Genomic DNA, 14,927 nt, shown 5'->3' on the forward strand with positions numbered 1-14,927 from the left:
TTTTGGTTGGGAGAGGTTCATTCCTGCATTCCCATGGGGTCATTCCCGCATTCCCATGGGGCATTCCCGCATTCCCATGGGGCATTCCCGGGGAATTCCTGAGTTTGGGAAGGATCTAGGGGTATCATTTCCATGGGGCCATTCCCACATTCCCGAGAAATTCCCAGGTTTGGGCAGGATCCAGGTATGCCATTCCCACATTCCCATGGGGCCATTCCCACATTTCCGAGGGTTATTCCCGCAATCCCAAGTTCCCAGGTTTGGGAAGGATCCTGGATGGGGAGAGGGTCATTCCCATGGGGCCATTCCCACATTCCCGAGAAATTCCCAGGTTTGGGCAGGATCCAGGTGTGCCATTCCCATGGGGTCATTCCCACATTTCCAAGGGTCATTCCCGCAATCCCAAGAATTGGGAAGGATCCTGGATGGGGAGAGGGTCATTCCCACATTCCCAAGGAACTCCCAGGTTTGGGAAGAATCTTGGATGGGGAGAGGGTCATTCCCATGGGACCATTCCCGCAATCCCAAGGATCATTCCCGCATTCCCATGGGACCATTCCCGCAATCCCAAGGATCATTCCCGCATTCCCATGGGACCATTCCCGCAATCCCAAGGATCATTCCCACATTCCCATGGGGCCATTCCCACATTCTCGAGGAATTCCCAGGTTTGGGAAGGATCCTGGATGGGAACAGAGTCATTCCCGCATTCCCATGGGGCCATTCCCACATTCCCATGGGACCATTCCCACATTCCCAAGGAATTCCCAGGTTTGGGAAGGATCCTGGATGGGGACAGAGTCATTCCCGCATTCCCATGGGACCATTCCCACATTCCCAAGGAATTCCCAGGTTTGGGAAGGATCCTGGATGGGGACAGAGTCATTCCCGCATTCCCATGGGGCCATTCCCGCAATCCCAAGGATCATTCCCGCATTCCCATGGGACCATTCCCACAATCCCAAGGATCATTCCCACATTCCCGTGGGGCCATTCCCGCATTCTCGAGGAATTCCCAGGTTTGGGAAGGATCCTGGATGGGGACAGAGTCATTCCCGCATTCCCATGGGGCCATTCCCACATTCCCAAGGAATTCCCAGCTCAGGAGGGCTCCAGGACGGGCCGGGGGAGGATCCCGGGATTTTTGTATCCCTCGGAGCCGCCCTCGCCTTCCACTGGTTGGAGTTTAAAAAATTCCCATTTCCCGCTTTCAGTCCCGGATTTTTGGCAGTTTTAAGTCTTTGCTTCTTCATTTTTCAATGTTTAATTTTTATTTTTACTTTTTTGTTGTTTTCTTACCTTCAAGTCTCATTTTTATTTTATTTTTCATTCTGTTTTTTGTTTCGTCAAAGTCTCCTCATCTTAATTCCTAATTTTTTATTTGGTTCTCATTATGGATTCAACCTTGAGCTTCATTTTTTCCTTTTTATTTCCTATTTTATTCCATCAAAATTTCTTCATTTTAATTTCTGCTTTTTAATTTGGCAAATCCAGCTTTGAGCTTCATCTTTTCCTTTCTATTTCTCCTTTTTCAATTCTATCTTTTAATTCATCTTTTCATTTCTATTTCTAATTTTAATTGCTTAAATTTCAAATTCTACTTTTAATTTTTTTAAATTCAATTTTAACATTTCTTTGATACTTCTTACTCTAATTTTCCATTTTAATTCAATTTTAATATTTATTTCTATTTCTTACTCTAATTTTCCATTTTAATTCAACTTTAATATTTATATTTCCCCTCTAATTTTTATTTTTATTTCTCTTTTTATTCTACTTTTCATTTTCTAATTTTAACTTTGCTACTTTATTTTACCTTCATTTTTTAACATTGGTATTTAAATTTGAACTTCAATTTTTTTCCCTATTTTTTCCTTATTTTTCCTCTTTTTTTTTTTCATTTGTAACATTTCATTTCTATTTTTTTCACTCCGTATTTTTCAATTCTCAGGATTTCCATCCCTTTTTTTTTTTTAATTCTTTTTGACTTGAAATTTTCATTTTTTAAATTTTTTTATTCCATTTTCTGTTTCCCTGTTTTGTTCCCAAAGGGCACTGGAGATGACGCTGCATTTTCCCAAATCCCAAATCCCAATCCAGACTCCATCCCACAGCATTCCCGCTCCTGTTCTGTTTTCCCTCTGGAATTCTTTAGGGACACAACTCTGGGATCGGGGGTTCCTGTCCTGTTTTCCCTCTGGAATTCCATGGGGACACAGCTCTGGGATTGGGGGTTCCTGTCCTGTTTTCCCTCTGGAATTCTTTAGGGACACAGCTCTGGGATCGGGGGTTCCTGTCCTGTTTTCCCTCTGGAATTCCATGGGGACACAGCTCTGGGATCAGGGGTTCCTGTCCTGTTTTCCCTCTGGAATTCTTCAGGGACACAGCTCTGGGATCGGGGATTCCTGTCCTGTTTTCCCTCTGGAATTCTTTAGGGACACAGCTCTGGGATTGGGGGTTCCTGTCCTGTTTTCCCTCTGGAATTCTTTAGGGACACAGCTCTGGGATCAGGGGTTCCTGTCCTGTTTTCCCTCTGGAATTCTTTAGGGACACAGCTCTGGGATCGGGGGTTCCTGTCCTGTTTTCCCTCTGGAATTCCATGGGGACACAGCTCTGGGATTGGGGGTTCCTGTCCTGTTTTCCCTCTGGAATTCTTTAGGGACACAGCTCTGGGATCAGGGGTTCCTGTCCCTGTGTGGGGTCGCTCCAAGGGAACAGCTGTGGATTCTGTCCCTCTGGAATTCCAGCAGGGCTCGGACACGGCCCCGTCTGGATCCCACTCGAACAGGGATGGATTCCAGGGGTGGGATGGGAATGGGAAATGGAAATGGAATGGGATCAGCTCCTGGGCTGGAGGCGCTGATTCCCACCGGGAATGAGCCAGGGATGGGGATGGGAATGGGAATGAGCAGGAGAGGGGGGATTGTGCCCCAGCCTGGGCCCGGCACAGGGAGGAGCTGGAGCCAGGCCAGAGGAGGCTCCAGGGGGATCAGAGGATGGAGCAGCTCTGCTGGGAGGAAAGGCTGGGAGAGCTGGGAATGTTCACCTGGAGAGGAGAAGGCTCCAGGGAGAGCTCAGAGCCCTTCCAGGGCCTGAAGGGGCTCCAGGAGAGCTGGAGAGGGACTGGGGACAAGGGATGGAGGGACAGGACACAGGGAACGGCTTCAAAGTAAAGAGGGACAATTTGGATCGGGATATATGGGATAAATCCTTCCCTGTGAGGGTGGGAAGGGGCTGGGATGGAATTCCCAGAGCAGCTGTGGCTGCCCAAGGCCAGGCTGGATGGGGCTTGGAGCAGCCTGGGACAGTGGGAGCTGTCCCTGCCCCTGGGAATGGATGAGCTTGAAGGTCCCTCCATCCCAACCATCCCATGATTCCGTAATTCCATGTTTCCCTGATTCCATAATTCCCTGATCCCACATGGATTTTGGCACGGGGACAGCGGCTCCAGCGCCCCACCCGCCCCCATTCCCCACCAGTTTAACCAGTCCAGCGTTCTCCCGGTGCCGGGAGAGCCCCGCAGAGCCCCCGCGGCCGCAGCCCGGATTTATTTCCGCCACCGAAGGCACTTGGCAGGGACAGGGCGGGGATTGGGGCGGGAGGGGACGCGGAGGGGCCGGGGCCACCTCAGGGCACCGCGTGCCACCACTTGAAGGCCAAGGGCTTGCGGCGCACGTTGGTGCCGCAGTGGACCTCGCCCAGCAGGACGTGGTAGGAGAAGAAGTCGTCGATGAAGGTGCAGGAGAGGCCCAGCGGCTCCAGCAGCTCCCGCACGCGCTGCTCCAGGCAGCAGCGCCCGCCCACCACGGGCCCGAAGGGCTTGGGGATGCCCAGGTGCCGGCCCAGCACCAGCATGTTCACCTGGAGCAGGGAGCGGCCGGGGACGTCCCCATCCCATCAGGGGACAGCCCAGCCCAGGGACATCCCGGCCCTGATCCCATCAGGGGACATCCCGGACCTGATCCCATCAGGGGACAGCCCAGTTCAGAGACATCCCGGCCCTGATCCCATCAGGGGACAGCCCAGCCCTGATCCCATCAGGGGACAGCCCAGCCCTGATCCCATCAGGGGACATCCCAGCCCAGGGACAGCCCGACCCTGATCCCATCAGGGGACAGCCCAGCTCAGAGACATCCCAGCCCTGATCCCATCAGGGGACATCCCGGACCTGATCCCATCAGGGGACATCCCAGCTCAGGAACAGCCCGGCCCTGATCCCATCAGGGGACAGCCCAGCCCAGGGACATCCCGGCCCTGATCCCATCAGGGGACATCCCAGCCCTCATCCCATCAGGGGACATCCCAGCCCAGGGACAGCCTGGCCCCGATCCCATTAGGGGACTTCCTGGCCTGGGGACAACCCAGCCCTGATCCCATCAGGGGACATCCCAGCCCAGGGACAGCCCGACCCTGATCCCACTCCAGGGAGCATCCCTGCCCGGGGAGTATCCCAGCCCCCATCCCATCAGGGGACATCCCAGCCCCAGTCCCACCCCAAGGAACTTCCCGGCCCTCATTCCATCAGGGCATATCTTGGCCCAGGGATATCCCAGCCCCGATCCCATCAGGGGACATCCCAGCCCCGATACCAGCCCCAGTCCTGCCCTAGGGACATCCCAGCTCCAGTCCCACCCCAGGGATGTGATCTGATCTCACCCAGCCCTGATCCCAATCCCATCAGGGGGCATCCCAGCCCTGGATCCCGACCCAGGGACATTCCAGCCCCAATTCCATCAGGGAATCCCAGCCCCGACCCCGATGCCAACCTGGGGACATTGCGGCCTCAATCCCATCACAGAACATCCCAGCCCCAGTCCTTCCCCAGGGACATCCTGGCCCCGACCCCGATCCCATCAGGGAATGTCCCAACCCCGATCCCATCAGGGGACATCCCAGCCCCAATCCCGGCCCCGATCCTGGCCTGGGGATGTCAGGGGTGCCACTACCATGTCCGGGAAGAAGGCCTCGGCCCCGGAGGCGGCGTTGTTCTGGAAGAGCTGCGGGATGTCCAGGATGTCCGGCTCGGCCAGGCCCAGCGAGCGCTTCAGGATGTCCCGGTTCCAGCTGATGCAGCTCTGGGGAGGGAGGGACAGCACAGGGACAGTGGGATGGGGACATGGAGGGACAAAAGGATGGAGAAATGGAGGGACAAAGTGGGGGAAAAGGGATGGAGGAACAAGGAGATGGAGAGTGGGATAGAGAGATGGAGGGACAAAGAGATGGACATTGGGATGGGGAGATGGAGGGACAGAGGGATGGACGTGAGGATGGACAGGCAGCTGGAGAGATGGACAGATGGATGATGGATGGATGGATGGATGGATGGATGGATGGATGGATGGATGGATGATGGATGGATGGATGGATGATGGATGGATCCATGGATAGACGGAAGGTTGGACAGAGGGAGGAATGGACGGAGGAGGGACAGAGCAATGGGGAGATGGATGGACAGGAGGGTGGTGATGGAGGATGGGTGGAGGGATGAAGGAGAGGAAAGAGGGATGGGGGGACAAAAGGAGGGAGCGATGGGTCGGAGCCTCCTGCTCCCGTCCTCACCTGGGCGTACTCATTGAACTTGCGGAGCTCCTCGTTAGCCAGGATCTCATTTATGGTTGGCTTGGGCACCCTGTCCAGCCCTGCCGAGAGGGAGCCAGGCTGGAATTCTGCCCCAGCTCGGCTGGGATCAGACTCCAGCTCTGACCCCGGAGCTCCATCCCAACCCGGAAATCCAACCCCTGCAGCTTTTAATTAATTAATTAATCAGTTCTGCACCATTCTACCGCCACTTCCCAGCCGGCTTTCAGGGTCCATCCACCTCCCCCATCACATTTTGCAGGAAAAAGGGGAAACCAACCCACGGAGCCCCGTCCTGCCCTACCCTGGAACATCGCGGCCTCGCCGAACCCCTCCTCCTGCTTCTCCTTCAGGAGCTGGTAGCAGGCGCTGGGGCTGGCCAGGAGCAGCCGGAATCCCTGCGGGGGACGAGGAGGACGAGGTCGGGGAGGGCTCTGAGGGTCTCATCCCGCTTTTTCCCACTCCCGGGATCCGTTACCTTCCGGTCGGGCGCGGGGACGAAGCTCAGGAACTCGTCCACGTGCCCGACGCTGAGCCAGTCCGAGAAGAGCTCCACGGGCGCCTGCACCTTCTGGGCCACCAGGAAATCCCGCACGGCCTTGGCCATCCTGCGGCCGCCCACCCTGGGGGAGCGCCGGGGGTTGGGGGCCCGCTCGGAGCCCACCCCGCTCGGAGCCCACCCCAAACGGGGCCGGGAAATCCTTTTTTTTTGGGGTTTTTCCTGCTCCTGGCTCACCTGGGGAAGCTGCTGCCGATCAGGATGCGCCCCAAGGGGTACTCCTTGCCCTGCACAGTCACGGGCGGGCTCACCTCCAAATTCCCGAAGGAATCCAGGCTGGAAGCGCCCTCTGCAGCCTGTCGGGCCACGTAGCCAAAATCAGGGCCCTGGGCGGGGAGAAAATGCTTTTAAAAATGCAGCTGTCGGCAGCGAGGCACTGCACCCCCAAATCCTCTGTGCTGGAGCTTCCCACGCCGAACATGCAGGAAATAAAGGGATTTATCCCAGGTTTAAGGGGATTTATCCCAGGTTTTAGGGGGATTTACCCCAGTTTTGAAAGGGATTTATCCCAGTTTTTTAAGGGATTTATCCCAGTTTTAAGGGGATTGCCAAGCTGGGCAAGGCAGGAGGAAGGGGTTGGATACCAGGATGCTCCTGACAGGAAAATCCTTCAGGCCACGGTCCCGGGGCGAGTCGAAGACCACGGGAAGTGTCTTGTGGGGGGCTTGGATGTAGCCGAACTCCACCTCATCCTGGAGGAGGGATGGAGAATTTTGGGACCCCCCCCAAAAGCGCTGCTGCGGCGAGGAGGGGCCGGGCGCGCCCTGCTCCCACCTGGATCCAGCGGTCCTGGCGGTTCTGCGGCGCCGGGCACACGGTCAGCGGGCACTGCGCCCGCTCGGCCAGCGCGCCCACGGCCGCCACGAACTCCTCGTTGCCGTCCACGCTGGGGGCAAAACGGGAAAATCGGGATTTGGGAGCGGATCCGGCAGCGAGGAGGGTGGGAGCACCCAGCAGCACCCACCTGCAGACAAAGACTTCGAGCGGCGCCGCCGTGTTGGGCGTCATGATCCAGGGAGCCACGCGGAACACCACGGAGTCCGTGAAGATTGGAGACTCCAGGAGGCCCTGGGATGGTGGGGATGGAGTTTGGGATCTGTCCCCATTGTCCCACACCCTTGGGACGACAGGGATGGAGTTCGGGATCTGTCCCTGCTGTGCCAGCCCCCTCTGGGGGACAAAAATCGAGGGAAAAGTGGGAGAATGGGAGTTCTGGGCAGTGGTAGAAATGGAAAATTGAGGGGAAAGTGGGAAAATGGAGGTTCTGGGATGACAGAGATGGAGTTGTGGATCTGTCCCCACTGTCCCAGCCCACCCTGGAGAGAAAAAATGGAGGGAAAAGTGGGAAAATGGGGGTTCTGGGATGACAGGGATAGAGTCTGGGATCTGTCACCACTGTCCCAACCCACCCTGGGAAGGCGGGGATGGAGTTTGGGATCTGTCCCCGCTGTCCCACCCCCCCGTGCCCCCCGGCCCGACCTTTTCGGGGCTCTCGAGCAGGGTGACGTGCAGGGACACGAGGCCGGAGAAGGCCACGTCGGGGAAGGCCAGGCCCTCCACGTAGAAGACGCTGTCGTGGTGCTGCCGGCTGGGCCGCACGGTGTAGGCCAGCTTGGAGCCCCCCAGGACGGGCTTGAACTTCTCCAGCTCCGCGCCGCCTGCGGGACACGGGCACCTCAAACCCAAACCCAGCCCCGTTCCCGCAGCGTTCCCCCTTTGTCCCTAAAGCCGCCCCAAACCCCGCGGGGACCAAACCCCGCCTGGATCGGCTCAACCCCGCCCGGGGCGCTGGGGAAGCAGCGCAAGGATTTGGGGTCGATCCCGGTGAGCCGGGGGTCCCAAATCCCCCCCAGTCCCCCAAGTTCCCCCAAATCCGGGCACTCACTGCCGCCGTAGAAAACCCTGATCTTGTCGGCGTCGCCGAAGTCCAGGTGCAGCAGCAGGCGGTGCCCGGCGAAGGTGGCGCGGGGGCCGCGCGCCCGCAGCACCAGCTGCGCCATGTCCTGCAGGTCTGGGGAACGGGCACGGCTCAGGGGAAAGGGGGAAACCCGGGAAAACTGCGGGAAAAGGGGGAACTGGGGGGAAAAGGGGAAAACCAGGGAAAAGGGGAAAATTGGGGGGAAAGGGGGAAACCCAGGGAAAAGGGGGAAACCAGGGAAAAGGGGGAAACAGGGAAAATGGGAAACTGAGGGAAAAGGGGGAAACTGAGAGAAATTGGGGGGGAAAGGGAAACTGAGGGAAAAGGGGGAAACCCAGGGAAAAGGGGAAAATTAGAGGGAAATGGGGAAAACTGAGGGAAAAGGGGAAAATTGGGGGGAAAGGGGGAAACTGAGGGAAAAGTGGAAAATTGGGGGAAAAGGGGAAAATTGGGGGAGAAGGGGAAAACAGAGGGAGAAGAGGGAAACTGAGAGAAAAGGGGAAAATTGAGGGAAAAGGGAGAAACTGAGGAGAAAGAGGAAAACTGAGGGAAAAGGGGGAAAACTCAGGGGAAAGGGGGAAAACTGAGGGAAAAGGGGGAAATTGGGGGTTCTGGGCTGGGGTGAGAAGGGAAAACTGAGGGAGAAGTGGGAGAAAATTGAGGGGAAAGTGGGAAAATTGCAAGTTCTGGGCTGTGGAAGAATGAGAATGTTGAGGGTGAAATGGGAGAATTGAAGGAAGAGTGGGAGGACAGGGATTCTGGGCTGTGGTGGGAAGGGAAAACTCAGGGAAAAGTGGGAAAATTGCAAATTCTGGGCTGTGGAAGGAAGGGAAAATTGAGGGAAAAGGGGGGAAATTGTGAGAAAAGTGGGAAAACAGGATTTCTGGGCTGCAGTAGGAAGGAAAATTTGAGGAGAAAGTGTGAATTTGGGCTCTACGCTGTGGTAGGAATGGAAAATTCAGAGGAAAGTGGGGAAACTGAGGGAAAATGGAAGGAAAACTCTGGAAAAGTGGGAAATTTGGTGTTCTGGGCTGTGGAAGAAAGGGGAAATGGAGGGAAAAGTGGGAAAAGGAGGGAAAAGCGGGAGCCGGGGGCTCGGGGCTGTCGGGACCGTTGTAGGAGCGCACGGCGCTGTCCTCGTTGTCCAGGCCCTCGGCGTCGGGGTCGTCGCGGTCGCAGTTGACGAGCAGCACGGCCCCGTGGCCCTCGGGGCCCCACGTCCAGCTGGCCTGGGGGCACAGAGCGGGCCGGGCTCAGCCGGGAATTCCCAATCCCATCGGGATCTGGGGCTCAGCCGGGAATTCCCAATCCTATTGGGATCTGGGGTTCATCTGGGAATTCCCAATCCCATCGGGATCTGGGGGTCAGCTGGGAATTCCCAATCCCATTGGGATCCGGGGTTCAGCCGGGAATTCCCAATCCCATCGGGATCTGGGACTCAGCCGGGAATTCCCAATCCCATTGGGATCCGGGGTTTATCTGGGAATTCCCAGTCCTATTGGGATCTGGGGTTCATCTGGGAATTCCCAATCCCATCGGGATCTGGGACTCAGCCGGGAACTCCCAATCCCATTGGGGTCTGGAAGCTCATCCAGGAATTCCCAATCCCATCGGGATCTGGGGGTCAGCCAGGAATTCCCAATACCATCAGGATCTGGGACTCAGCTGGGAATTCCCAATCCCATTGGGATCTGGGGTTCATCCGGGAATTCCCAATCCCATTGTGGTCTGGGACTCAGCCAGGCATTCCCAATCCCATTGGGATCTGGGGCTCATCCAAGAATTCCCAATCCCATTGGGATCTGGGGCTTGTCCAAGAATTCCCAAACCCATCAGGATCTGGGACTCAGCCGGGAATTCTCAATCCCATTGGGGTCTGGAAGCTCATCCAGGAATCCCCAATCCCATCAGGGCCTGGGGGTCATCCAGGAATTCCCAATCCCGTGTTGTTCCCGGCCCCTCTGGATACCTTGTCCAGCAGTGTCCGGCTCACGGCCCCGCTGCGGGTGACGTCAGCGTCCAGCGACACCTCTGTGGGACAGGGGTGAGATGGGAAAAGGGGAAATCCCGGGAATGGGGGTTGGGAATGGGGGTTGGGAATGGGGATTGGGAATGGGGGTTCAGGAATGGGGGTTGGGAATGGGGGTTGGGAATGGGGGTTGGGAATGGGGGTTCAGGAATGGGGGTTGGGAATGGGGGTTGGGAATGGGGGTTGGGAATGGGGGTTGGGAATGGGGGTTGGGAATGGGGGTTCGGGAATGGGGGTTGGGAATGGGGGTTGGGAATGGGGGTTGGGAATGGGGCATTTGGGAATGGGGGTTGGGAATGGGGGTTGGGAATGGGGGTTGGGAATGGGGGTTGGGAATGGGGCATTTGGGAATGGGGGTTGGGAATGGGGGTTGGGAATGGGGGTTGGGAATGGGGGTTCAGGGGGTTGGGGCTGTCCCCCCTTACCCACGCAGGTGAGGTAGAGCAGGGCCCGGCCCACGGGAACCCCGCCGGCCTCGCGGAAATAGGAGATCCTGACCTGCAACGAGGAGCGGGGCTGGCACCGAGCCAGCCGGGCGGGATCCCAGGATCCGCTGGGAATCCCGGCACCCACCCCAGCACCCAGCGGGAATCCCGGGATCCATGGGGATCCCAACAACTGGGGATCCCTGCAGGAATCCCAGCAGGGGATCCCAACACCGAACAGGAATCCCAGGATCCGGTGGGAATCCTGAGATCCAGCAGGAATCATGGGATCCCCAGGACTCCCAACACCCCGTGAAAATCCCAGGACCCAGTAGGAATCCCGGCACCCATCCCAGCACCCAGTGAGGATCCAGTGGAATCCCAGGACCCAGAGGAGATCTCAACACCCAGAAGGAATCCCAGCACTCAGTGGGAATCCCAGGATCCAGCAGGAATCCCAACAGCCAGCAGGATCCCAGGATCCAGAGGGAATCCCAACACACAACAGGATCCCAGGATACAGCAAGAATCCCAACACCCAGCAGGATCCTGGGGTCCAGAGGGAATCCCAACACCCAACAGGAATCCCGGGATCCAGCAGGAGTCCCAACACCCAGCAGGAATCCTGGGATCCAGCAAGAATCCCAACACCCAGCAGGATCCCAGGATACAGCAAGAATCCCAACACCCAGCAGGATCCCAGCACCCAACAGGAATCCCAAAACCCAACAGGAATCCTGGGATCCAGCAAGAATCCCAACACCCAGCAGGAATCCCGGGATCCAGAGGGAATCCCAACACCCAGCAGGAATCCTGGGATCCAGCAAGAATCCCAACACCCAGCAGGAATCCTGGGATCCAGCAAGAATCCCAACACCCAGCAGGAATCCTGGGATCCAGCAGGAGTCCCAACACCCAGCAGGAATCCTGGGATCCAGCAGGAGTCCCAACACCCAGCAGGAATCCTGGGATCCAGAGGGAATCCCAACACCCAACAGGATCCCAGCACCCAACAGGAATCCCGGGATCCAGCAGGAATCCCAACACCCAACAGGAATCCCGGGATCCAGAGGGAATCCCAACACCCAGCAGGATCCCAGGATCCAGCAGGAATCCGGTCACCCATCCCGGCACCCTGCGGGAGCGCCGGGATCCCGCGGGATCCATCGCGCACCTTCTCGTCGCCCACGTCCTTGCTGGGGCGGTCCATGGCCAGCAGCAGCTCGGGGCCGGGCGCCAGGGGCCAGCGACAGACGCTCGAGGGCAACTTCACGCTCTGGGCCTCGTGCAGCACCCAGAGCTTCACCCCCGGCGTGGCCTGGGCCTGGAAGGAGGCGGCGCCGCGCGGGGCCGAGCTGGAACAGGGAGCGGGGTCAGGCAACGGGAATTCTGCCAACATTCCCGGAAAACGCCACCTCAGCAAGGGCTGGGATGTGGAATTGGGGTAAAACCTTCCAAAGGGAACAAAGCCTGGGGTTTGGAATATCAATGAGTTGTGGAAAATTCAGATATTCCTGGGAAATTTAAATATTCCCGGAAAATTCAGATATTCCTGGAAAATGCGACCTCAGGAAGGGCTGTGCTGTGGAACTGGGGCAAAACCTTCAAAAGGGAACAAATCCTGGGGTTTGGAATATCAACAAGTTGTGGAGAATTCAGATATTCCTGGAAAATTCAAAATATTTCCAGAAAATTCAGATATTCCTGGAAAATGTGATTTCAGCAAGGGCTGGGATGTGGAATTGGGGTAAAACCTTCAAAAGGGAGCAAAGCCTGGAGTTTGGAATATCAACGAGTCGTGGAAAATTCAGATATTCCCAGAAAATTCAAATATTCCCAGAAAATGTGACCTCAGCAAGAGCTGGGATGTGAATTTGGGTAAAACCTTCAATGGGAACAAATCCTGGGTTTTGGAATATCAACGAGTCATGGAAAATTCAAATATTCCTGGGAAATGTGATTTCAACAAGGGTTGAGATATGAAATTGGGATAAATCCTTCAATGGGAAAAAAATCCTGCCATTTAGAATGACAGCAGTGGTGCAAAATGCAACGAATCCTGGGAAATGCAGCTGCAATAAATCCTGCAATATTCAGTTGCAGGAGATCCTGCAATATGGAACAAATCCTGAAACTCGGAATATCAACAAATCCTAAAAATTGCAAATAATACTGGAAAATGCAAAGGCAACGAGTGCTGAGATGTGAAACTCTGACAAATCCTTCAATGTGGAACAAACTCTGAAATGTGGAATTGTGAGAAGTCCTGGAAAATGGAAATAATCCTGGAAAATGCAACTGCAGCAAGTCCTGCAAGATGAAATTGGGCTTAACCTGTCAGTATGCAACAAATCCTGCAGTTTAGAATTGCAGGAAGTCCTGGAAAATGGAAATAATCCTGGAAAATTCAACTGCAGCAAGCCCTGAGATACGAAATTGTTATAAAATCTTTAATATGAAGAAACCCTGAAATGCAGAATAGCAAGGGGTCCTGAAAAACTGAATTAATCCTAAAAAATGCAGCTGCAGCAAGTGCTGCAAGATGAAATGGGGACTAAATCCTTCAGAGAGGAACAAATCCCGCAGCAAGTCCTGCAACTTGGGATTGCATCGATTCCCGGGATATGCACAAATCCTGCAACTTGGGATTGCATCGATTCCCTGGAGGTGCAGCAAATCCTGCAACTTGGGATTGCATCGATTCCCTGGAGGTGCAGCAAATCCTGCAACCTGGGAATGCATCGATTCCCGGGATATGCACAAATCCTGCAACCTGGGAATGCATCGATTCCCGGGATAGGCAGAAATCCTGCAGCCTGGAATTGCATTGATTCCCGGGATATGCACAAATCCTGCAACCTGGGAATGCATCGATTGCGGGGAGAGGCACAAATCCTGCAGCCTGGAATTGCATTGATTCCCGGGATAGGCAGCAAATCCTGCAGCCTGGAATTGCATCGATTGCGGGGAGAGGCACAAATCCCCCAAACGTGCGGGCAGCCGCTCCTGGAAGAGGCAATTCCCACAAATCCCCCAAGGCGATTAAAGCAAATCCCGCCCGAGGCTGCGAGCCCGGGCAAGGCGGCGGCGCCAACCCCGCGGCAGGAATCCTCCAAAAACCCCAAATCCGCGGATATTCGGGGTGCAAAGCGCGCCCCGTCCCGCCACGGGAAACGGGAATAAACGGGAATAAATCCCACAAAAAGAACCGCGGTCATCGCTCCGAAACGCCCCAAATCCTGGGATAGAACCCGCGAACCTCCCGAGGGCAGCGGGGACGGGCCGCGGCCGCGGTGCGATGGATGCCGGCGCTGCCCGGGAGGGATTTGGGCACGGATCTCCCCAAAATCGGCATTTCCGAGCGCTGCGGGGCAGGCCGGAGCTCGTCCCGCCCCGCCCCCGCTCGGGAGGCCACGGGCGATGGGCCCGGAGCGGATCCGAGCCCGGGAGAAGGGAAGGCGGCTCCGTGCCCGGGGAACGGGGGAATCCCAGCCCGGGGCAGCGGAGGGGACGGCGATGAACCCGGGGGCAGCGGGGGCAAAACCCCGGAGCTGCTGCGGAGCGAGATCCGGGAGCCGGGCCGGGGGCTCGCTCTCCGCCGGCCCCCGAAAGTGGGAAACATTCCTGGTTTCATCCCGCAGGGATGTGGGGCGGAGCGCTGAAACCCCAAAAATGCCCTGTGGCACCCCAAACCCGGCAAAATCCCGCTGGGAGTGTTGCAGTCCCGCTGCTGTGAAGATGTTCGGAGCGTCTGTGAGGGACAGTGGGATGGACAGAGGGATGGACAGAGGGATGGCCAAAGAGATGGACAGAAGGATGGACAGAGGGATGGACAGAGAGATGGACACAGGGATAGACAGAGAGATGGACAGAGAGATGGAGAGAGGGATGGACACTAGGATGGACAGTGGGGTGGACACCAGGGATGGACAGAGGGATGGACAGCGGGATGGAAAGAGAGATGGACAGCGGGATGGACAGTGAGGATGGACAGCAGGGATGGACAGTGGGGATGGCCAGCTGGGATGGACAGTGGGGATGGACACTGGGAAGGGGCACCGGGAATCCCACCCCTCCCCCCTCCCGGGACAGCATCCCCTGGGAAAAGCCCCCGGAGCAGCAGCATCGCCCCCGCCCCACCGCGCGCTATTTTGGGGCTGTGGTTAATGGGATCAAGGGGAAAGCGGATTGGTGCCCCGCGCTCACCCGCACACGTCCAGGGCCAGCTCGGTGCCCAGCACGCACACGGTGCTGCCGGGGCGCTGCGTGGACAGCTGGACACGGCGCTGCTGCGCCATCGCGGCCGCCCCGGGCACCCTCGGGTGCCGCGCCCGGCGGCCGCGGGGGATTTATAAAGCCGGGCTGCTGGGAGGGGATCAGCCAAAGCCCGGCCTAATCCCACCTCCGGGCTGGGTGTGC

At 56.9% G+C, this 14,927-nt stretch overlaps 1 protein-coding gene across 1 annotated transcript; it reads right to left on the reverse strand.

Annotated features, from left to right (window-relative positions):
* Positions 1-2,229: 2,229 nt before the first annotated feature.
* On the reverse strand, positions 2,230-14,927 carry LOC128818242 (protein-arginine deiminase type-3-like). Its single transcript, XM_053997391.1, has 16 exons — positions 14,715-14,927; positions 11,683-11,863; positions 10,509-10,581; positions 10,024-10,085; positions 9,166-9,283; positions 8,022-8,147; positions 7,616-7,794; positions 7,101-7,204; positions 6,911-7,022; positions 6,721-6,828; positions 6,314-6,462; positions 6,056-6,200; positions 5,882-5,975; positions 5,560-5,639; positions 4,947-5,075; positions 2,230-3,861 (listed from the first exon to the last, which is right to left on the reverse strand). Exons 1-16 carry the CDS (start codon positions 14,804-14,806, stop codon positions 3,628-3,630), a joined length of 1,986 nt encoding a protein of 661 aa, XP_053853366.1. The 5' UTR covers positions 14,807-14,927; the 3' UTR covers positions 2,230-3,627.

Source organism: Vidua macroura, chromosome 23, assembly GCF_024509145.1.
Source record: "Vidua macroura isolate BioBank_ID:100142 chromosome 23, ASM2450914v1, whole genome shotgun sequence".
In the NCBI taxonomy this organism is placed as follows: Eukaryota; Metazoa; Chordata; class Aves; order Passeriformes; family Viduidae; genus Vidua; species Vidua macroura.